The 21,958-nt window shown below is 53.2% G+C and overlaps 9 protein-coding genes across 9 annotated transcripts; 2 read left to right on the forward strand and 7 right to left on the reverse strand.

Moving 5' to 3' along the window:
* Positions 1 to 143: 143 nt before the first annotated feature.
* Positions 144 to 2,450, reverse strand: CCM_03091 (uncharacterized protein; the record flags this gene model as incomplete). Its single annotated transcript, XM_006668243.1, has 6 exons — positions 144 to 301; positions 788 to 925; positions 1,282 to 1,306; positions 1,704 to 1,745; positions 2,267 to 2,298; positions 2,345 to 2,450. 6 exons carry the CDS (start codon positions 2,448 to 2,450, stop codon positions 144 to 146), a joined length of 501 nt encoding a protein of 166 aa, XP_006668306.1.
* Positions 2,451 to 2,577: 127 nt separating this feature from the next.
* Positions 2,578 to 3,461, reverse strand: CCM_03092 (uncharacterized protein; the record flags this gene model as incomplete). Its single annotated transcript, XM_006668244.1, has 3 exons — positions 2,578 to 2,700; positions 2,740 to 2,794; positions 3,289 to 3,461. The coding sequence occupies 3 exons, from the start codon at positions 3,459 to 3,461 to the stop codon at positions 2,578 to 2,580; spliced, it is 351 nt and encodes a 116-aa protein (XP_006668307.1).
* A 143-nt stretch (positions 3,462 to 3,604) lies between these two features.
* CCM_03093 (uncharacterized protein) lies at positions 3,605 to 5,264 on the reverse strand (the record flags this gene model as incomplete). The annotated part of the gene is made up of 6 exons (XM_006668245.1): positions 3,605 to 3,733; positions 3,862 to 3,873; positions 3,920 to 3,967; positions 4,033 to 4,137; positions 4,597 to 4,602; positions 5,193 to 5,264. 6 exons carry the CDS (start codon positions 5,262 to 5,264, stop codon positions 3,605 to 3,607), a joined length of 372 nt encoding a protein of 123 aa, XP_006668308.1.
* A 1,628-nt stretch (positions 5,265 to 6,892) lies between these two features.
* CCM_03094 (Fungal transcriptional regulatory protein) lies at positions 6,893 to 10,051 on the forward strand (the record flags this gene model as incomplete). The annotated part of the gene is made up of 3 exons (XM_006668246.1): positions 6,893 to 7,159; positions 7,436 to 8,336; positions 8,388 to 10,051. The coding sequence occupies 3 exons, from the start codon at positions 6,893 to 6,895 to the stop codon at positions 10,049 to 10,051; spliced, it is 2,832 nt and encodes a 943-aa protein (XP_006668309.1).
* A 3,710-nt stretch (positions 10,052 to 13,761) lies between these two features.
* CCM_03095 (uncharacterized protein) lies at positions 13,762 to 14,319 on the reverse strand (the record flags this gene model as incomplete). The annotated part of the gene is made up of 3 exons (XM_006668247.1): positions 13,762 to 13,845; positions 13,900 to 14,137; positions 14,231 to 14,319. 3 exons carry the CDS (start codon positions 14,317 to 14,319, stop codon positions 13,762 to 13,764), a joined length of 411 nt encoding a protein of 136 aa, XP_006668310.1.
* A 627-nt stretch (positions 14,320 to 14,946) lies between these two features.
* Positions 14,947 to 15,192, reverse strand: CCM_03096 (uncharacterized protein; the record flags this gene model as incomplete). The annotated part of the gene is made up of 1 exon (XM_006668248.1): positions 14,947 to 15,192. One exon carries the CDS (start codon positions 15,190 to 15,192, stop codon positions 14,947 to 14,949), a length of 246 nt encoding a protein of 81 aa, XP_006668311.1.
* Positions 15,193 to 15,277: 85 nt separating this feature from the next.
* Positions 15,278 to 15,946, reverse strand: CCM_03097 (uncharacterized protein; the record flags this gene model as incomplete). Its single annotated transcript, XM_006668249.1, has 3 exons — positions 15,278 to 15,632; positions 15,698 to 15,717; positions 15,791 to 15,946. The coding sequence occupies 3 exons, from the start codon at positions 15,944 to 15,946 to the stop codon at positions 15,278 to 15,280; spliced, it is 531 nt and encodes a 176-aa protein (XP_006668312.1).
* A 764-nt stretch (positions 15,947 to 16,710) lies between these two features.
* On the reverse strand, positions 16,711 to 17,203 carry CCM_03098 (uncharacterized protein; the record flags this gene model as incomplete). The annotated part of the gene is made up of 2 exons (XM_006668250.1): positions 16,711 to 16,858; positions 17,076 to 17,203. The coding sequence occupies 2 exons, from the start codon at positions 17,201 to 17,203 to the stop codon at positions 16,711 to 16,713; spliced, it is 276 nt and encodes a 91-aa protein (XP_006668313.1).
* A 542-nt stretch (positions 17,204 to 17,745) lies between these two features.
* Positions 17,746 to 17,901, forward strand: CCM_03099 (uncharacterized protein; the record flags this gene model as incomplete). Its single annotated transcript, XM_006668251.1, has 1 exon — positions 17,746 to 17,901. One exon carries the CDS (start codon positions 17,746 to 17,748, stop codon positions 17,899 to 17,901), a length of 156 nt encoding a protein of 51 aa, XP_006668314.1.
* Positions 17,902 to 21,958: the final 4,057 nt, after the last annotated feature.

Here is a 21,958-nt window from a genome sequence, read left to right on the forward strand (position 1 = left end):
CTGTATTCGTAATGCCCGGAGCGTGGCATGACCAATTACTTGTCATGTATATATTATTCCACATATTGTTGAAGCAAGCTTGAAAACAAAACTGTATTGCAGCCTAATAACCCCGCAATTGGCAATTCGCAAAATATGCGTCTTCAGCCCGCCTTGAAAATTAGACGATGATGCTGATATAGTGAGCTGTAGTTCCCTTTGCCGGCCGCAGCAGAGGACCAACCTCCCTCCTCTGGCCGTTTAATGGCAAACTTGTGCTGGTCAGCGTCCGGTAAGTGGCCGAAGGCAGGAAATAACAGGGCTGATTACTTAGAATCTGAGGTATTCGAACCGGAATGTAAGCGATAGAGCGTTGCTACGCCCCAGGGCCTATTACGTTTCGAAACCCAACTCCTGTAACGCGGTGAGAGATGTGACGAACTTGCGATGCCCAATTTTGCGGGGAAATGGTGCTAAACCAGGATGAGAAAAGCGGCCTGAGGTGAAGGGGCCTTTGCACCTGCAGGCGTTCCTTGGAGCTTTACCCAGTTTGCTGGCGTTTGTCAAATGGTGGCTTCGGAGGCTTGGCCTAAGAATTAGTCTAAGGCCGACGATGTTCTTTTCGGACGAGCCCTCTGACGAGAGAAACAGTAAAATAAACCCACTGATGACACACCTGAGCGGTACTGGTTGCCATTGCCCGACCTTTGCAAGATTGCTGGACAGTTTCATTTACTGAACGATCGAATTAGTCTCCTCAGTATAGCCACAGTGTATTTTAGCGAGCGCGTGGCTCGCGCTGGCTAACGAGATGATGGTTGCAACGTAGCATCCCCGGCTGGCACAGCGACCGCAATATCGAATCCGGGGCAGCGGGGGTGGGACTCAGGGCCAGCTGCTCTTGTCTTGATAGTGGCGGGTACTGCACGTTGGAGACCACCCAGGACTGAAGTGTAAGCGTCAAATAAGCCCAAACAGTATACTTGCTGTCAAAAGCCGAGGAGGTCATGTAAGAGAGCGACTAAAAGTAGGATTGTTCTTGATAAGGTCGATGGTGCCTAGCCGAGGCATTCAAACACCGCATAAGCCGCATCGTATGGCAGAAGACGTGGGTAATCTTTTGAGACTGCGGTGTACTGTGTTAGCGTATCCCCTATTTCCCTACATGGCATTGGGGATCTTACACGGTATTCGAGCGATTGGTCTGTATGTGATGCGTGAGGGTGTCCTACCCAACTTGTCGATGCTTCGATAGCTTTTTTTTCTGGGCGCAGCTAATTCTCATTACCTGATGTGGCTCACCAGCCGCAGCCGCAAGAACAGGAGCCTAATCATGAGCCACAGCCAGCCAGGGCCTGTGGCCCCGATGATCCGGCATTGTGATCGTGGTGGCTTTCGGGGGCATCCTTCATTCGTTGAGTCGTTCACACGGCAGGTGGCGCACGCTACGCTTCGCTGGGAAGAACTTTTGACAAGTGGCTTAGGTCGTGCCATGGCGTTGTGGCGCGCTATTCGAAGGCTGGTGAATGTTCTGAAGGAAAAGTGGCGCACGACGTTGAAGCGAGGACAAGGGCGTGTTCAAGACCTGAGAGATAGCAGTGCTAGTGTATTGCCGAGATAGCAGGGCATTCTTCCTCTATGAGACTGCCCTCTTATGACTTTGTTTACGTCTGCAACAGCCCGTGTCAGCAACGACTACGCTGGAATCCGGCATGTTTGCCTACAATCCACGATCGGGGAGTGCGCTCTGGCAGTTTGCGGGCAGCCTGCCACGACAGCTCTCGGTGCGCCACTCAAGCCCGCGGGCCGACTTTTGGGTGCAGCAACGCATCGATTGGCCTTACTCGAGACCTTTGCACAGACGTAGAGGGCTAGTGACTGTAGAGAAGTCAGTTTCATGAGAGATGGCTATATGCACAGGCAGTAAAGATCAGCGTGCATGTGGTGGACTAATCTGTCACCTGGCCACGGGGCGCAGCCCGGGTAGGGCAGCTCGAGGCCAGAGATGGTGTGGCTTTGTTTGGAGTGACGTGCATCGAATCAGTACTGATAGGGAGTCGACGAACGCAGGCTGTTGCGAGGGCCATTTAATTCGATAGAGACGCGGATGGATGTGACGAGGCTGGGCGATGAAAGTGCAAGTTGGTGTAGGACGGCGATGCAAACGCTCGAGTTGAGATGGGACAAGTTTGAAGCTAGAAAGGCTGACAGTTGGCAGCTGGCAGAATGGCAGACACACGTCAGGTGCAAGAGCTCACCTGCCAGCTGGCGACGAGGCGAGACATACGTCGTAAAATCGTAGGCCAGTTCCCTCCCGCTCTGAATCAAGACATTCGAAAACTACCTTTTGTCTTAAACATGATACTCATCCGAAGGATCGACACGTTGGCGGCGCTATTGTTGGGCTGGCTCATGTGGCCAGCAGGCACAGGCAGTGTCGTAGTCGGGACAGACCGGTACCACCACCCCATGGTACGTCGCACCACCACAGTCCCTATCATCTGCGAGGAAAAGAACGCTGACCATCCGTCGCAACTCTTTAGACCGAATTTAATCAAGTTCATACTCGTACTATCGGTTAACATATCCGCATCGCATTCACAAAGGCTCCGCCGGAAACGTGTTTGTGGCGGACGGCAGAGGAAATGAAAGGGGCCGCCCATTCGTAGGACGTTGATACCAATCACAATCCCCAATGTTGCTAGTATTTGCATCGAGCTTCTAGAAAGTGGCAGATCAACAGTCCGCGGTGAGACACACATGCTGGACCCTGGCAATCACCACTACAGAGGGTGTGCCAATCACCATCCATGTGCTACGCCTTGTGACAGGGAACATCCCACTCTCTGTGTTTGGATGGGGAGGTTGAAACGAAAGATCCTCTACGGCGGTTATGGAGATTAAGGACGAGCAGGAAAAGCGGCGCACTCGTACGAAGTATGTACGTCGCTACTGGGTCAAGCGTGGCGTTTTCAGTGATCGGCGCTCAACCTGGAACAGAAGGGAGAATGCCAATAATAAGCTTGCTCAACAACCATATACGGACGGATCAAGGACGGGAAAGCTCCTTGACTATGTATTATGCCGATTTATGAGAAAAAGACGATCATTTCCTCACAACGGCCCTTGGGTGACTTAAATCGAGCTCAAGCCTTGCGGCGTGAGGCGATACGACCAAGTCCGATGCTACAGTACGAATACCTGCTGTGACCCACAGAAAGCAAAGGTTGACGAGACAAGTCACTCAGCTCGTTGCATTGATGGAACAAGTTCCGACGAGACGTATCATGTTTTTAATATGCCAGATACGCCTCCATGCAGGATGTGGTGCAAAATCGGTCTGGCAGCAGCGGCGGCAATAAGGCGCAGTTGGCGACAGCCTCGGTGACGGAGCTCGCCCGGCATATGATGCTACGCTTTTCGACCAATGCGTACGGGCATACGAAGCTCTTCTTGGAGTCTTGGCCGGCGAATCGTCTCATTCAAGCATATGCTTCATGACGCCATCGGAGACGGAGAGATAGGCTATCTGACGTGGCCGGTGACATTGCCTAATGCGCAGAGGAGGACCCGAAAAAGATGGAAGATGGGATAAACAGGCACAGTGAGTTTATGCGCTCAGATATTACTCAGGTGTCGGCGGGGGGGTTTGCGACGGTGCTTGCACGCTATACATGTATGTGCAGGTACGAAGCAGAGAGTAGCTAACGTTAATGCTGCGGCTCACGGCAAGGTCCTGGGACTTGCATAGGAGCTAAACATATTGGGACTGGTCTTTGAACATGGCTATTCGTTCGGCTGCAGCGATGAGCAGCTCGATATGATCAAATCCGAAGCTGGATTTGCGTGCAGGTCACCGCAAGTCTGACAATCGCAACATACGCATATGCAAATCTGGGGAAACATGACCAGATGTCGGATGCAAGTTAGAATCTACTACTCTTCCTTGAGCATCGGCGAATTTCTTGACGACACCTTCTTCCTCCACCTTGACAGGTTTTGGGCCTGTTTGGGGGCTGACGCCAAAAAAGAGAAGAGAGCAAGAGGTCGAACAGAGCGGGCATTGAGTGAGTGCGGCAGATGTGTTTCTCGGGCTTCTTTCTTGCTCGAGTGGGTTTTGCAGTATGAGTGGGTAGTCTCGACAAAAGGACCTTGCCCCTGTCACACTACTCTACTACTCTGGACTGGACGAGCCTGGAGACTGGTCCGGACTAGTGTTGGCCGGCCCCCATGTCTGAATTGCAGGGGCTTGAGAGGGGACGACATTCTAGTGCCAGGCATGTTGTCGATGCTGTACATAGCTGTGGGATATGAGAGCACTTTTGAAGATAGTTGGGAACTTTGTGTTTCTGGAAGAAGACGTCACAGCCACGTTTCTTGCAGGGATACCGAGCCAATTGGACGAAGACAAGGACGTCGACAAGACCATAAAGGCAGAGGTCATTAGCTGTACTTGAGCAGAGGAACTGATGTATAATAGAGCAGAGGAGTGGCACATGAGGGCTGCTACGTAGGGCTAGAGTGTTAGACCCAGGCTGTGAAGGGTTGGAAACGAGACAGGACCGAGCACTTGGGGCCTGACGGGCCTGACGGGCTTGATGGGCTTGACTCCCGTACCACAATCTATCTTGACATGTTGAGGAGGCGTTCGAGTGGCTTGATGTACCTAGCTACCTCCGTATTGCCCTTCCCAGCTGTCTTGCAGGTATTATGGGGATTTGTACGGAGTCGCGAGTGGAAACATGATGGAAAACTCTGGCTTGATCTTGTATTGCGTGCGATATCACGGGCATTGCTCAGATTCCGGAGAAGGTCGTTTCTCGTGTTCCGAGTAAGCGGACTACCAATTGTACTATCACCCGCCTATGGAGCTTTATATCCAGAATTCGTGTATTTGACATACTATGATGGAGCCGGAGGAGTGAGGAGTTCATCTAAATGGCGCGTTCTAAAAGCAGCCACATGGAAGTGTAGAGTACAACGAAGCGGTTGCTGCTGTACGGTCACTGACTCAGTAAAAGGGCAGCAATAGGGTTAAAACAGATGATATCCAGATGGACCGGCAGATGATATCCGGCAAGACGGACGATTCGTGCAAGATATGGATGGGGTCTCTAATCTCAGAGAAGGACTATGGTGGCTGAATATGCGTGTGAATTGCAATGCAGAAAAAGGCAAGGCACATTCGTGGAGGAGAACGAGGCTATGGATACATTTTGCTTTTTCTTGTTACAAGAAGCAAGGATAGCAAGACCTCCACATGGACTGACTGCCTCCGCTTCCATGTTTGGGGGCTTTGTGGACGAGGAGATGCTCACGACTTGTTTGGCCCTATAACCGCCCAAGTCTGGGGCCAACCCACCAAGCCCAAGCCGGAAGAGACGACGTCGAAACAGGCGTCTTTTGGAAGCCGGGCTTGAAGGCTATTCTGTTTCCACCTGGTGGCTTCTGACCTTTGCCCTACGCCCCCACCAAGTTACGCTGCCACTCGGCGCGTAGTACACGGGATGTGGTGTAGTGTCGATGGACCGGAGTGCACAAACGTACGGGATGGCGTGCGTCTGCCGGAGGAGGAGGTGAGCAGCACAAGGACACTCTGATAAGATTTTGTGTGGTGGTTGCGGTCAAGACATGCGGCCGGTCACCGGGCCCGTGGTTGCACTGTTGGGATGGGATTCGAAGGATGACTGGCATCAGACGGGCGATATTACTGCACAGGGCAAACTGCGATAGTTTATGCACCCCTGGGTATGGGATAATTGAAATGGCCACGCGACTTCGGACACGATTTCGGAGAAGGAAAGGAAATGGGAAAAGAGAAGCAAAAAATAAAAATAACATAAAATAGGGAGTTTCCGAGAAACGAGCAAGTACAAATTATAGTGCTTCGATACGCGCATGTATAACATCAGTGGGCCAGTCGGGCTACTTTCCAGCGGACTTGTCTTGTCGTGCAGCAGCACGGTCAGCAGACAACTTACAGCACGCTTCAGAATGTACAGCAGTCGGTGAAGGGAAAGGCGCCGCCCAACCTGGTGGTGGGCTCTGTACCTACCTCTACCTAGTACCGGTACTAATGTAAGTCGGCGTCTTGCGTAAACACCTGCTCGGGGCGGAGAATACACAAGTTTAAAAATATATAAATGAATAACAGACAAGAATAAACTATATAACGATGTGCTTTCGTCTGGTCCCCGAGACAAAATAGAACGTCTCAGAGCTGAATCGCTCACACGTCCCGCCAATTTCACAGAGAGGGCCCTGGTCCCTTCTGTAAAGGTGAGGAAGCTCCGCGGGCTCGGCTGGATGCACCTGGCCTGGTCGCTGTAGCGCTACATCTACAGGGCGGCGGGGGGGGGGAGGGTGAGGACCTTTTGCCCAGAGTTTTGCCCCTCCGCCGATCGCTGTTGAGCGGTACGGTCAACTCGAGCCATGCTTCACCTGGCAGTTTCTCCGTGGCAATTGGTCGGTGCAGCTGGGCAAGCTACCAGTAATCAACCTGTGTCTCTGGGACGAGGACATTCGGGGCACCCCCAACCCCGCTCGACCGGTGCTTGTGAGCAGTTGTGGTTAGCGCACTTAGCGGGCCTTTTCAGCACCCCTACCCCCCTGTAGTGTGCTGAAGGAAGCCCGACGTTGGCCTTGCACCCCCTCTTTTGCCTCTTGTGCCTGGCTCGAATCTGCTGAGCCCAACTGACTGAACCGTCTCCTCCCACACCTCGTCCTCCCTTTGCACCCCCTCCCTCCCATCTCCTCTCCTCTCCACCACACACACTCACATCTCGAGCTTCACCCAACCTTCTTCTTCTTTCCACACGTGCATCCACTTCCATTATCTACGGACCCACGCCCACAATCACCAGAGCCATCGCATCTCGTGGCTTCGACCCAGACGCCCCTCCCATCATCCACAATGCCATCCACCTTCACCCCTCTCCTGGTCCGCCGCCATCACCGCGCCTCCTCTCGCACGACACCCCCTCCCTGGCCCTACGCTACGCACTTCTTGTATCCCACGGGTGCTCCAACGATGCCAACCCTCTCTCTACCCGGCCGTTCGCCGCTACTACTGGAGGACGACGGAGCCGGCACCGCAAGGCAACTCACGCCCTCATGGCATATACATATCGCCTCGCTTCCCGTTCTCGTCCTGTCCACCTGCACTCTTCTCACCCACCGTGCATTTCACAATTCGCATTCTCCTCAACTCATGTTGTCACTTCCCTGACAAGACGAACACCGACCTCTTCCCTTCGCCCTCTTACTTCGCCCTCTTCCTTCGCTTTACACGACCTTGCTCTCTGCCCCTCCTCGCACCACGCTGCCTTGCCGCCTAGGACCTTACCGGCTCTTCGACACCGTACGCTGACGAGCATCTCAACTACTTGCCTTTAATACAAGTTAATATACAATCACTGCGTATTGACCGAATATGACGGCACCTCTTTCTCATCAGACCGTTACGGTCAAAGATCCCGCTGCCATCCGCAAGCGCAGACGTCGCGCTCCCGCAGGTGGTGCCGCAGATGATTGCTTCGCCTGCTCAAAACGCAACGTAAAGTGCGACCGCCGGCGGCCGTACTGCTCACAATGCCTTGAAGTCGGCAACGAATGCTCGGGCTACAAGACCCAGCTGACCTGGGGTGTTGGCGTTGCCAGCCGTGGCAAGCTTCGTGGTCTCTCTCTGCCCATCGCCAAGGCACCTCCCGTGGCCCGTGAGCCCAAGAAGGCTCCCGTGGCCCGCGGCCGATCCAACTCGACCATGACTACACTCTCTGCTCACTGGGACGAGCATGACGAAGTTCACCACGTCAGCCATCGTGGCGCCATTGATATTCCCACCTCGCACTCTTCATACGCCAACTCTGGATACGACTATCTTGCCATGTCACATCAGGAACACGGCCACATGCACCCCCAATCTGTTCCTCACGGCAGCTGGAGCAGCGTTCAATACAGCGCCTCCCCCATGATGCCGTCACCGGATGCGCGGACCACTCCCAAGTTCTCTAAATGGCCGCTACCCATCATCACCGACGGCCTCTCCTCCTCCGTTGACTCTCTGAGCGAGGTCGATTACATGTCGCCCATGAGCCAAGGATACACCCGCGAGGATATGCCCCCCTTCGGACACAGCCCTACCGTTGGATACGATGGATATCCCATTCACCACCAGACGTCACCAATTTCTCGCAGCCCGCCTCCCACCTTGCTCATTGACACCAGCCGCGTGTCTAACTCGTGTGGTGGCCTCATCTATGGTGGTCCCTCGGACAGCAGCTCCAGCCTCCACTCGCAGCTGGACCACTTTGAATCTATGCGCCATCACAAGTCGGCAGCGGACTGCGACGGTCTCAGTGAGCATCGCAACGAGCCGTGCCCTGCTTTCCCATTCTAACTTTGAGCAGGCGTCCCTGATGTCAACAACGGCCACTGCAATGCCATGTCACCAGGCTGGCACACCAGAGTCAAGGAGGAAGACATGCACTCGCCACTCTCCGAGTTCAATCCCAACCACTGGCCTGCCATTAGGGAGCAACCTCAGCCTCGACTCGGCCTGAATGTTACTGCCAAGATGACATTTTTTATGGACTACTACAAGATGACAATGGCACCATCCATGGTTGTCATTGACACGGCTCACAACCCTTTCAAGAACCATATTCTTCAGCTCGCGAGCGGCAGCCAAAGTCTGCAGCATGCCATCTGCGCCCTGGCGGCCTGCAACCTCCGCATGAAGCGCAGGCTCAGCCTCGGCCAAGACACTCGGGAGCTTTATGAGAAGCTAATGGCCGAGAAGCGTGCTACCGAGAACGCCGGGGATGCCCCACCTCAAGATCCCTCACACGCCGAAGAGATTCAACACCGCAACCTGGCCGTGCAGCTGCTCAACCAGCAGCTGAGCGATCCAGTCAAATCGAGTGACGACTCGGTCCTCGCCACCATCTTGATTCTCTGCCACTACCGCATGGCAGAGTCGGGAATCGCCAAGTTTCACACACAATTTGCAGGTGTCAAGAAGATTCTGGCCATGCGGAGTCCACAACAATTTGGTGGGTCCACCAGCGACGTCGCATGGATGGAGACATTGTTTAGCTACTTTGACGCTATTTCGGCCACGATTAATGATCGCGAGGCGCAGCTGACCTCTGTTGATGACTGCTTTGCCGCTGGCACTATGCCCGCTGGCGCCGTCAACATGGTTGGCTGCGACCGCGAACTTTTCAGAACGATTGGCAAGCTTGGTAGGCTAAACATGCTCTCCCAACACAGGCCTGTCCAAAATATGGCTGGCTCTATGCAGGCGACAGGAGATTCTCCGCTGGCAACCCGCTCCATGAGTCACGGCTACAAGAATAGCATCAGCAGCGTGCACAGCCAGACTCAAGGGGCCGAATTGTATGTAACGCCTTCGAGTCAGCGTTTCGACGGCAACGGCTTCGGCACCTTGCTCGATGATGACGAGCTACTCACCTCGGCCATGTCAACCTCGACGGCTTTTGAAGACCGACGGGCGCTGTTCTGGGCCGAGTGGAAAGAAGCACGCCAGGCCCTGCAGCATTGGCACTTTGATGCCGGGGCCGTGGCCTCTGAGCTTCCCGGCGGCCCGAACCCCAGCCACCTGCGGGACCTGGAATCATTGTCGGAAGCTTTCCGTTATGCGGCCATGTTATACACGGAGCGACTAGCCAGTCCGAGTCTGCCATCGAGCCACACCAACTTTCAGAATCTTGTAAGCCAAGTGGTTTACTACGCAACGAGTCTCGAACCTGGCAGCTCGGCGGAAAAGTTTCTGCTCTGGCCACTGTTTATTGCAGGCTCCGAGTGCGTCAACGAACTGCAGCAGAACATTGTGCGGTCCAAGTGCAAGGACATTATGGCGCGTTCTGGTTACATGAATAACCTTGCTGCCCTGGACGTGTTGGAACGTCTGTGGTCGGGCGATTTCCGAAACGGTAGCGAGATGAACCTGTATGGGAGCCAGGCCAAGATGGGAGGAGCGCGAGGCCCATTCAACTGGTCCAAGTGCTTGGGAGGTCCTGGTGTTGGCGTGGAGTGGATTATGTTTTGAATTTACGACCTTTTCCTATCTGTCATTGTGGTCTATGTACTCGGGGCTATACGATTTCTTTTTCTGTACGGGAATTGGGTGGGAATGCAAAAGCAAAAGGTGCACTGGGAAGATTGGGATGTATTTTTATCAGACACTGGCGCAAGTTGGGAGCAGCATGAATCATGTATGGAGTATACAAGAGGTTTCTTTTCTTTATTCCGAAGGATACGTCGGCGCAAACTGGAATCCCGAGGATTGATTATAACGAAAGCTACATATAAATGAAGTTTCTTAGCTCAGTTGTCTTTTGAATGTCGTATTAACCAATGGCGTGATGGCTGGAATCCACTTGAAAGCAGCCTCGGAGTGTTGCACCACCTGGATCTGGCTGTTGTGGCAGCCTGGCAGGTACGGGACGCCGATCAAATCATGACCTGTCTTGCACAAGGATGACAGACAAGCACGGCAGTGACGGGATCGGTCGAAAGATGGGGGGCCAGACGGCGGAGCAAGCGGCGGGCTCTGCCCAGGGAGCGGCCCCCCTCCGGTGGTGGGAACCCCTACGATTGCATCTGCCGGCAGTTGGCATGCAACGGCCTCGTCTGGGTAGGTAATAAGATACGGGATTTGGGCAGTGCGGGTAAAAGCTACCCTTGATTACGGATACAATATAAGTTCTTGTCGTGTTTTTTATTTATTTATTTTTTTGCTGACACGTCAACAAGTTTTGGTTCTACAGAGCAAATACAAGCGGTCGGCCCAGAGCGGCCTTGGCCTGTTGACTAAGCCGCCAACCGACCCGAGTGTGTGTGTGTAAGTCATTATCAAGGCCCCCCCCCCCGGACCGTTGTTCGTTATCTCTCTGCTCGGACTGTATGGGTTTGGGCGAGACCCGACGGCGGGTTGTGTCATGGTCGTTTTTTTCTCTCGCCCAGGTACAGAACGCGCCAGCCTTTTTTCTAGCGGGATGCGAGAGACGAAACTCTAACAGACGTGCGAGTGGTGGTGTGCGGATGCTGGTTGGCTGCAAGTGTGTAAACTCTGTTTGGCTTTTGTGGCAAAAGCTGACAAGGAGCGGTGGGCTCAGACGAAAAAGAAGAAACAAAAGTCCCTTGGGGAAGAGAGAAATTGAGGGATAAGACGGTGAGAAGGCAATGGGCGCGCGATAAAGAAGTCGGCTTGATTATTTAGAAGAAGAGAATATAAAATATTCATAAATAAATAAAAACAGGCTTTGAAGCTGCCGAGGTTGTAGTTGTATCGGTCGTAATAGGGCTTTTGATGAGAACAAGGTTCTTGGCTAAAGTTCTGTTTAAGCTCATCACCCGCCGCCGGTGATGAGAGACGACGGCAGCGTTTTGTTAATCAGCCCTAGGAACCTGCGTATAGTAGTAGATGGTAATCTTTGGACTTGTTCATGTGGCAAGCTGATAGATTTTGTGACTTGTACGCGGGACCTTTTCCTCCCACCAACAAGCTCTGTCTGTCCTGTGGCACTGTGGCCCCTCTGTGTCCCCCAGAACCACAGCACCGGTCGGGAGGGCCTCACGATCCTGGGCTCTGCCCGCGCCAAGCTGCGCCTCTACATACAAAAGCCCGAGCCCTTTTTTGCAGTGCCTCTCAAGACAGCAAAAACGGTGTTCTCATGGGTCCTAGTTCCCGATATGGGCGATGCAACTGCTCGCGCTCCTTGGTTCGCGCCACAAACACCCCCCCACCCCTCCCCCCGCCCCGGCCGCTTCCCACGTTTTCTTTCTTTGCCCGTCATGGAGTTTTTGTTGTTGCTTTGCGTGGCACCACTTGAGAGCTCCAGCAGACGAGGGGGGGGCCAAGGTAGGGCAGTTGTAAACCGACAATGTTTACTCGGCATACATGTACATGACAAAGGTCGCGGGGACTCCATGGCCGACGACGTTGCGAAAACACGATCCCATCCCCCTCCCTCCCCCTCGACGGGCTCAGCCACGCCCATGCGCCACCCGAAATGGGTGGGCGGCGTCGATGCGATTTCCGCTCGGGGGGGGGGCAAAGATTGGAAAAGATGTGAATCGATGCGTCGGTCACTTGCTTCGCACAAGGGCTTTGACATATGTCTCGTCCCTTTTTAAGCGGCGATTGAATAAATTGCCCGAAAACAGACAACATACATAATATCCCGGCAAGGGAAACCCGGGCGTCATCGACCAGAAACCGTGACCGAGGACCAACCCGCACCCATCGAGATAGAAGGGAATCAGGCAACTATTCCACTTTTTGGTCCAACAGGCTTTCTCAAAGTTCCCAATATGAACAAGTTCCCAGTGTGCGGTGAGAGTCGCGCAAAAGCCCGGGCTTCGCACCACTCCACAAGGGCGCCTCTTCTGTCTAGCTTGAAAAACCGAGGTTCTAGTGGTATTAGAGCGAAGTGATCCGTCATCCCGCGTTATTTCGCCGATGATGAAGAAAGCCAATACCAACGAGTGAGCAAAGGGCTTCCGTTCCGTGTTATACGCTCACGCCCCCCGGAATGAACGTGTGTGCCCCTCTCCGAACCAGTGGGCCGGGTGGGAGGGGGTGAAGGGAAGGGACGGGGGAGGGAGGGGGGGTGCCAAGAGAGGGGAACAAAGAAAAACCGGGATTGGAATAGGAAAAACGCGCCGTGCGGGGAAAATTGGTTCACTGCCGTCTCGTTCAAATCGCGACGAATCAAATGACGAGTTCTGGGTTCCCGGCGCTAGCATCTTTCGTCCTCGCGTTGGTCGCAGCTGAACTACTTTGTGTATCCTTTAGATGACTACCAGTAGATGCCTGGTGCGTACTAAATAAGTCGCGTTTTTTTTTTCTTCTTCTTCTTCTTCAAACGCCGAATCATAGGGAGAGTTGTTTTGGCTAGCGCTGGCGCCAGTTCCATGGCGAGATTGGCTCGACGGCGAACAAGTGCCGCAATCTCGTTCCAAGGCCTTGATTGGCGGGGTTTTTTCTTTGGTTGGGCTTTCACTAGGATGAGATGTTGACCGAGATGGGACGGGGGAGGGGAGGGGAGGGGCGCACCACACACTCTCCAAAATAAAAGCTTGTTCCATCGGCCGAAGCCATCATGGGCTTACTAGAGTAGTAGCGCTGGAAGCGAGTTGATGGAAATTTGTGAGCAGTCACAACGCGCTGCACGAGTCGAGCAGGAACGTGCTGATGAGCCACACCAGCTGGGCTTGAGAGCCTCAACAAGAAACGGCATTGCGTCATGTTCCTGTCCAAAGGTCCTTGCATGAACGCATTGTCCATGACAGGCCGGAGATGAAGAATAGCTTCAGGACTGCTGCTTTATTGTTAATTTATTCCGTTTCTATTCGCAGTACTCTTCCTTCATTTACTGCGGCCTAGATTTCAATACCCGGTGTGGCATTGTCGATCCCTTGGTCAGAGCTTCAAAGGCCTTGCTGGTGTTGGCCCGTTGTGCACGTCGCAGCGCAGCGGCCCGGTAGGAAAATCGTCTCCATGATTGGCGCCGCGCGTGGTCGATCACTTTCCTTTTTTCTTTGCGTGGGCTTTTGAGTTTCTGCAGTGGTGATCCTACGACTTGAGCCCGAAAAGAAACCATCCGGAAAGGTAAATGTACCCATCCCATCTCTACATGTGGTTTCATGCGCCTGCACATCCCAACGGTTTTTTTTTACCGTCTCTTGGACGTGCGGTGGCTCCCCGCCCAAAATACGAGACGCGCACGTGTATTCACATTGCGTTGCGGGATGTCATCTGCGGTCTCTTCTCACGGGGGCCGAGGAGTGGTGCTGGTCGTGTGCGGCAATGGGGAACCCGATGTTGTAGCCATCAATCTGGTACGGGTATTACGTACAAGTGTTGGCCATGAGGGTGTGCGATGAAATAACAGCAACTGTTGTGGTAAAGACACATGGTAACGGCAAGGAGAGGTTTCTGATATGAACAACAAAAGGCTTCTGAAATGGCGCCGTAACGTCGTCGGTATTGGTCGTTTTCGCGCGCAAGTTGCATAAAAAAAGCAACCCTCGTGTCTTATCAGCTGCGTCGTGCGTTGTCGTCGTCGCATTCACCCATCTGATCTTGCATTTGGTGGCGGTGGGGGGAAGAGGATAGGCGAACTGGTCTCTACAGGTACGGATCCTGCATAGTTGCTTTGCCATCAGTCCTCGAAGCAAAGAGATTATCAACAGCGAGTCAAAATTCGATAGAGCGCCTCACATTTTGGTAGAACTGTTCAAGTGGGATGCGGAGTGGCCCTTGGGGTCAGCCCTCATCGCGCCGCTCCCGCCAGAGTTTCGCCCACCCATTACCAAGGTAGATCTCATCAACAAGTGGCTTTCAGGGCAAGGGCGGGCAGCGTGCTCCAGCTTCTTCTCCGGCGCCGCCACTGCTCGGGTTCGTATGGTCTAGCGGAGCACCAAAAGGGGCTGAAGAGAGAGAGCCTTGAACTTGTGGATTAGCCCAGGCCAAAAATCGCATAGTCCATCATTGGTCACCAGATGGCAAGATGGCTTTCGCGCAAAGAAGCCCGCAAATTCTCCAAAAGTTCCTGGAGCGGAGCTCGCCCAGCCCCGTCGACCGAACGGCTGATTATTGTTCCGGTCCCCCATGTCCACCCGCAGGTGAAAACCCAGCGCTGAGCTGCCCGCCCTTTTTCTGGTTTCCCTTTCTTCTTCAACCTACTAGAAAATACATTTCATCCTTCAAATTCACTCTGGCATTCATTACTCCATGAATGAGACTGGAGGGGAAACTGGAGGAGAGATTGACTGTCGCTGTTTTACCCTTTGTCCTGCTGTTTTCCCGTTTGGGGCAGATAAATTTTACAGTGGCACATTTTTTTTTTTTTTTTTTTGCCTCTGGCTTTGCCAATGTGAGTAACTACGAATAAGAAACAGCCAAGCGCCTGGACAAGGCCGGCGCTACTTCCTAAATCAGTATAGACACTCTATGAAGGAGGGGGGAGTATTTGTTTGGGCGATTGCGTGCTCTGGACTCTCTGTCCGGTTCCTGCACAAATGACACTGGCGGCAGTGGCTTGATAATATAAAGCCCGTTCCTCTGTCGCCAGCAACCGGCTGTAATAATTGGGCGTTGGTCAAGCTTCGGCCGGAGATGCGGTGGCCGACATGGTCACAAACGAGGAATGCGTCGTGCTCCCAAATTATCTGCATGCCCATGGCTGAGTCTGCCTGCCGCACATGTCTCAGGCAAGCTGAATCGTGAGACGGCTGCAAAGAGGCGTCGCGTCGCCTTGTTCATGCCCTACGCAGTACCAGCGGGCCTCGTTAATGCATGCTCAACCTCGCCGTGTAGGTCACGGAACTCGCCGAAGGAGGGGGGACCCTTCGGCCGAGACATGCCGCCGGGGATCACCGCCAGGTCCAAGCTGGAGATGAATGTCGGCCCATTCTGCGACAGCATAGGTGCTGCCTTCCCCCCTCCCCATGAACCAACGGAGCATTTTTGTAGATCTGGACGCGGGTGCAACGCTGTGGTCCTGAAGATCCCGGCCATGGCCCGGATCAGCTCTTGTCTCTGTGTGTGTGTGTCGGCGATGGTGACCAAGTGGTAGGAGTTGTTGCCCGAGACGCATAAAAGAAGCATATCATTGGATGTGCTGCGCAAATCATATTCCTGCCGGGCCCGGTCACAAAGACGTCATGAGATCACATCACACCACACCCGGCAGCGAGCCCCGATAACTAAAAACCCCAGAAACTAGGCAGTGCTCATTTCATCGCCCAACGAATTACATATTAGACTCGACGCAGCCACCCGGTGCACGGCCATGTCAAAGGGCCGTTGTTGTTGCTCACGCGCCATTTTCTCTTCAAAGAGGACAACGACTCCATTCGGCGGAGTCAATTGAAGAGGGGGGGCGGCATTGCACGATACGGGCAACCCAAGTCTTGACAGGCCGGGTGAGGCCATCGCACACAAACGCCACCCCGGCCAAGCAGGATCAATGCCCCTCCCCGTAAGACGACGAGACCCTCATTCCATGTAATAAGCAAGATAGCAAATGGCAAGAGCCTTGGCCAACCCCGCTTCACAGGCTCAAGCTTTGTTGCGACATTCTTTGATTCATTCTATCCGAGCACGGAGTAGTGTTGAGGCGGTTCGGCGGTCGCGGCCGGGCCATGCAGTGAGACAAGTGGCATGCATTCAACAAGTTACGCATGCTGCAACCGCCCATACCATCTATTGGTCCCTGCGCTGGCCATTCAGCCAACCTCTTGCCACTTGAATTTGCCTATGTGTGTGTGTGTGTGTGTGTTGCTCCCGGGAATAAGACTAGAATAAGAAACCTGGGGCTGGCTGCGCCAGTGAAGGGTCCCGCGAATATCGTTGCTTTGATTTGCAGCAACCGTGACTCACTGTCACTTTGTGGCCACTCCATTTTCTTCATTCTGCATCTCTTGCATGCTAATTCTTCAAAGATAAAAAAAAAAAAAGTTTCCTGGTCCTTTGCATAGTCCAACCCTTTTCGTAGCCATGATACATCTTCGTCGAAGATAACACGCCCTTGGAAATCCACTTCAAACGAAGCTCGCGCCCGCATTTTGCCCTGCCAATTGGTACCAAGGTATTTAGCATCAAAGTATCCCGATAAAAGGGACTTGGGGAAGAGGAACAAGGTTTCCTTGTCAAAAAAGTTCAGTCAATTAGGTAACGAGAATCGCAGGAGGCGCTAACTAACTAGTTGGGAACGTTTGGTTATCGCGGTTGGTGGAGTTCTTTTTGCTAGGCAGGGCGCTAACTAGGTCTGGGGGAAAAGTGTTCAAGATGAACCATGGTTGACCGTGTGTTGTGTCTGTTTGGCCGAAGCAATAAGTCTCGGTGCTGCGAAGAGAGAGCAAGAAGGTCGGTTGTCGAGAGGGAATGAGCACATGGGCGCGAGTTTACTCGTTCAACTGATTTGTTTGCCCAGCCAGCGCCGACTTCGCAGCTGCTTCTGCCCATCTTTTCTAGTTACTATATGCATGGTTCTTGCTATAGCTGTTGATGTGAGGTTGTTGCGAGGGAACCCTGGCAGTCAAGGGTATGGGACGAGACACACGCCCTCTTGCTGCAGATTCGACCGGGGAGGGGTGTGTGCATGTCGAACAAGAACCAGGGCATGAACATGTCGCCTGCATGAAATGCACCCTGGCAGGCATTCATCTTGGGATGCCCGCGGCCGCGCATGGTGATTGCTCATTGTGCATTTTCGCCAGAACATGCAGCTTCCCATCGACAATCATACCCTCCCTTGTTCCCCTGCGCTCTCGTCAACAATTGGAGTCTGTTTCTTGAGAGCAAGTGCACCCGAGACATTGGACAATGGGCTCTCTTGTATCAGCAGAGCTGTGTCTCAGTCAGACGGACGAACCGCAGCTGAACGCCGCACCCCCCGTTCCGCCAACTATTACCCCATGTATTACTGATAGTTTTTCTTCTTCATGGCTTCGTTCTAGAAGGCTACTGTAGTCGATACATTGTCTCTCTCGCGCCACGCGCACGACATTGTCTCACGCCCTCATCCGATGCAGGTTTCTCTCACTCCAAGAAAAGGAAGAAATTCGTCATCGTCACATGCCCACCCACCTCCGTCTCTCTCCCATTCTCTCTCCTGTGTGCCTCTTTCTGTCTCTCTTGCCAATTATATCCGAATGGCGCCATCGCATCGTGGTTGTCAACCATCGATCCCCCCCCCGTTCTCTTCACACCCGAGCAAGGTGTTTCCCAACATGCAACGGGTGCATGTCCCGCAAAGCACGCCCACAACCACTGCGACTGTTCCCCAGTCCGCAGACACAGCTGTCACCGCGCTGCTGCAAGATCTTGGGGAAAAAAGGGTCACCACTTCCCTCTTGACTAGCCTGCCCCTCCTCTACCACCCCTAGTCGCGCCGTATTGAGAACTACCGGACCAGGCGGGGGGGTCATGGTAGCAATAATGCCAAAGGACCTTTTGTCGAAAGCAACCTCTCCTCTCCGCCCTGACCCTGGTAATAACACAAGACAAAAACCTCCGAATATCCAATTCACGCCCGATAACGTTAATGACTTGACCCCTTCTCATATCTCTCTTTTTCAATTCATCCTTTCACGCCCCCTCGTTGTTCCGTCGCATAGCTTGAAGCAGAACACACACCTTTTTCCAGAATACGCGCCGGGGCAAACAAGAGAAACGCTTTTGCCCAATTTCAACGTATGAATCTGTCACCGTAGCTCAAACTAGTTTGTTGCAAAAGTATTCGGTAATTAGAGCAAAAAAGCCCACCCCTGATGAGAGATGTCACATCTCACTTATGTCGGGTTCTTCCCCCACCAACCGCATTTCCCAAGCCCGACAGCCCCCCCCCCCTTTTCTTCCCCGACCGCCGTCACGGCGATTCGGACACCCGTACCAAAAGATCCCCGGCAGTGAGGTGATCCATCCTGGTTCGGTCGGAGTCCGGTCATAAGGTCCTGCGCCAGTGACTCCAGACCAGCTTCGCGCCAACATCAAAAGTTCCCGTAACCTGGAACCAAGATGCCGCTTGCCTAGTAGTCTCCCGGGCGTTCCCTATCTCTGCTCTTTGTATGGGCAGCAGAACGTACTAATGGACTACTCTGTCAAGCGGGTGACAAAAAAAAAGGCCGGACAGATAACTAAGTCTAGACTCTATTAAGAGGTATACCAGCAAGGGGAAGAAAGGGAATTAGAAGACGCAGAAGCAAGATAAGAGGGATAAGAAGGGAAAGAAAATGAGAAAGAAGTTGATAAAGAATAGTAAGAAAACAGTAAGAATTAGCAATATGGTAAGTTATTCTGTCGTATCCAACAAGACCCTCCCTTTGCCTCGGTTGGTTCCCGCTCTTTAGTTTTGGCCCCCGAGCGGCCAACCTTTGGTCTTTTGGTTCACGTTGGCGCCGACCGACTTGTTGCCGCCCTTTTGATCGGCAACTTGCCCAGCAGAAGTCGCGAGTCAGTCGCAAGCTGGGCCGCCGCAGGCGCAGCCTTATTATCGGCCTTTTCGATGGCTTCGGCTCTTTGACACGCCCCCTTTTTCTGGTTCTCTCTCTCTCGAAGAAAACACAACATTCGCCGGAATAGGCAATCAAAGCCACAGCGCGCCGTGCTTCCCCCTGTTTCATCCGCCTTGGCCCTACATACAGGTACCACGCCCCCTTCCTTGGCTTTGCCTACCCATATAGCATGAATCCTATACGCAAAGCTCTTGTCTCTTTCCCGCCTGCGGCACCGCCTCGTCCAAGCCGTGCCAAAACTAACAAGCAGTATTTCGAGAAAGTAGCGTGTTTCTGTTTGAGACATGGCCCGTGAATTATACACCAGATGATGCCATGCCCTGCTTGAACGCCCTTGGTCCTCCGGCTTGGCATGGCCGCGGCGGTTGTGCAAACCCAGGTGACTTGGTCTCTTCGTACACTATACTTGCTCACTTGCTCCCAGTATTCTTTACTGGTATAGCTATAGCTATGCTTTTGATTCGTATTTGTAGACGGCATGTCGTAAATCCGCATTTTCGCGGAATATGCCAGTTTATTTTTTCGAGCTCACTCTGTCATAACATTGCCATCATACTTCAGACTACGGCTAACCAAAGACACATCCTGTTTACTAATAGCCGTCGGTCGTAAATGTTCCAATCAAAACGGAAACTGCAACTCTATCCCGTTTAGGTGCCCTGTTTTGCTGGCTCGTAGTCTATCCAGCGCGATGTGCCATCAACGTCGTGGCACCCCCCCTCCATCTTGCTGCCGAAAGGGGCGCGACGGTTGTTAGTTACGACGTTTGATCCCATGTAGTGTTCATTTGAGTTGAGTTTTTAAGTTCACGTAACTGGTCCCTGTATTTCACTTTCCGTTTCCGTCGTCTTGCACCGCGAGCGAATACTATGCGCGTACAAACAGTGACACATTCTTCGAGACTAATACAACCCACCCTCTAACGTACGGTACACATTGTTCATTACTCAATACTTCACTACTCATTCCTTGCTTATCAAATGTCTAACCAATGCGTCTTACAATACTTCAAAGAAAATTTGCAAGAACGCTAGAAAAAGGTCCCTACTTCGCTGGGGTTTACCCGAGGTCCGCCGTCCCTCCATCTTCTCCTCACTGCAACCCAACAACGTTGATCGGCAGTTCGTACACCCACCCGGTGTGTTTCCAATCTCTGGTCATCTCGGACGATGCTCCTTTGCCCGTCTCCAGATAACCCCCCTCACCGTAGTGTCCAGTCGTCCCCGTGTGGCCAACAAACCGTCCTTGCAGCGCGGATTTAGTTCCGGAACCTTGCTACAGCCGCAGGAAGCCGAGTTGGAGAATGCCATGGGATGCCAAGAGGCTCGATATCACCCGAAGGCTGTTGCTCTGAAAGAGTTACTCGGCCTGTGGACACCGTGTTAGCGTTCTGCGGCCAAGAGGTGCGACGGCGTAGACGGAACATACACATTGAAATCAGATGTTGTCCATATCTGGGTTACTCATAGGAGATAGAGGCATTTCCATTTCTCGAGACTTGTCTCGCATCTGCGAAGGAGATGGCGGCGGGCTCATAGACGAAGAAGGCGGCGACAAAAGCGTGTCCGGCGATATTTCTCGATGAGCCAATGGGAGATGCGGCACCATCTCTTGACCAGATAGGACCTCCCCCGGTTCAGCTCCCGCCGGCATACTATGCGGTGTCATCCCCTCGCACTCTGCCGACTGTGGCGATGAGGTGGTACCCGACGGGCTCGACGAGTGAGCCACGGTCTCGGTCGGGTTTACGGTGCTATGAGGAAGAGGTGGCCGGTTGCTCAAGTCGCTCGAGCCGGCGACACCAACGACCTTCTTGAAGGGATTATCCTCCTTGACGATGCGCAGCTCCCAGGGCTGCACCGCCAACAGTCGGTCCAAGTCACGCCTGTTATCCTCCACGTCTTTGGAGCTCCCATGCTTCATATGCCATAGTTTGTTCGCGTACTCAACTGTCCAGTCCTCGAGGTCTTCTGTTTCGGAGATTTCAAGGGCCCGCTTGTTGCTTGCGATGCAGAAAAGAAAGCCACAACGGGCATGGGTATTATAGTACAGGCACGCTCGAATGGACTGTTGTAGCTGCGGATCCTGTATGGCAGCCGTGCTCTCGTCGACGGCCGCCAGAGCCGCTTGGAGCTCATCCATGGATTTAACTGTGGCAGCGTCTTCTTTGGCCTTAGTGCAAGAAATGCAGGTGAAACGCGACTGGGTAAATAGTAGCGTCTCCTGGGGCTCGCAAAAGTCGGTGCAGTCATTGGAGCAGCCGATTTTGACGAGGCGGTTGTGGCGGCAGCCGAGGAACTGCAAGACGGCGAAGGAACATACCATTTTGCTGATTGACGTGGTGAGACTGTATTTGCGGAGTAAGGATGATATCGGCGCTGGCTGTTTAGAAATACGCTGCTAGCAGGTATGGTTCGTCTGTTGGGATCAAAGCAGCACGATGTGCGGAGTAAGGATGAGACGGGCGCTGGCTGTTTAGAAGTATGCTGCTCGCAGGTATGGTCTGTCTTTTGACATCGAAGCAGCACACTATATATACTTTACGCCATGGGATTCTATGGTGCGGGACGCCTGCGGTCCGTTCGTGACGGCCAAAAGGGCCAAAAGGTAGTTCCTGCCTTGACACGAAAGTCACTCCATATACCACTTAAGCGTCCACGTTGGCGATCATGTACCTGCGTTTTCTGCGCGACTACCAATGCATTGGCGCAAGTGAGATGGAGGAAAAGATTGCTCGCTTCTGTGGTGAAGAAGCCACGATGGAAATGTAGTAGCTGTAACGTTCAGCGTCTCTATCATTGCAGCATGAAGCTGTTGGTCTGCTAAGCAGGGCACGGGGAGATTCGGCTACTTGCGGCCGCAACTATTTTCCGAAACAATAATATACAAGCAGCCCTAATGCCGTTTCCACCGGCGCCATCACTCTAAG

Source organism: Cordyceps militaris (genome assembly GCF_000225605.1).
Source record: "Cordyceps militaris CM01 unplaced genomic scaffold CCM_S00002, whole genome shotgun sequence".
NCBI lineage: Eukaryota > Fungi > Ascomycota > Sordariomycetes > Hypocreales > Cordycipitaceae > Cordyceps > Cordyceps militaris.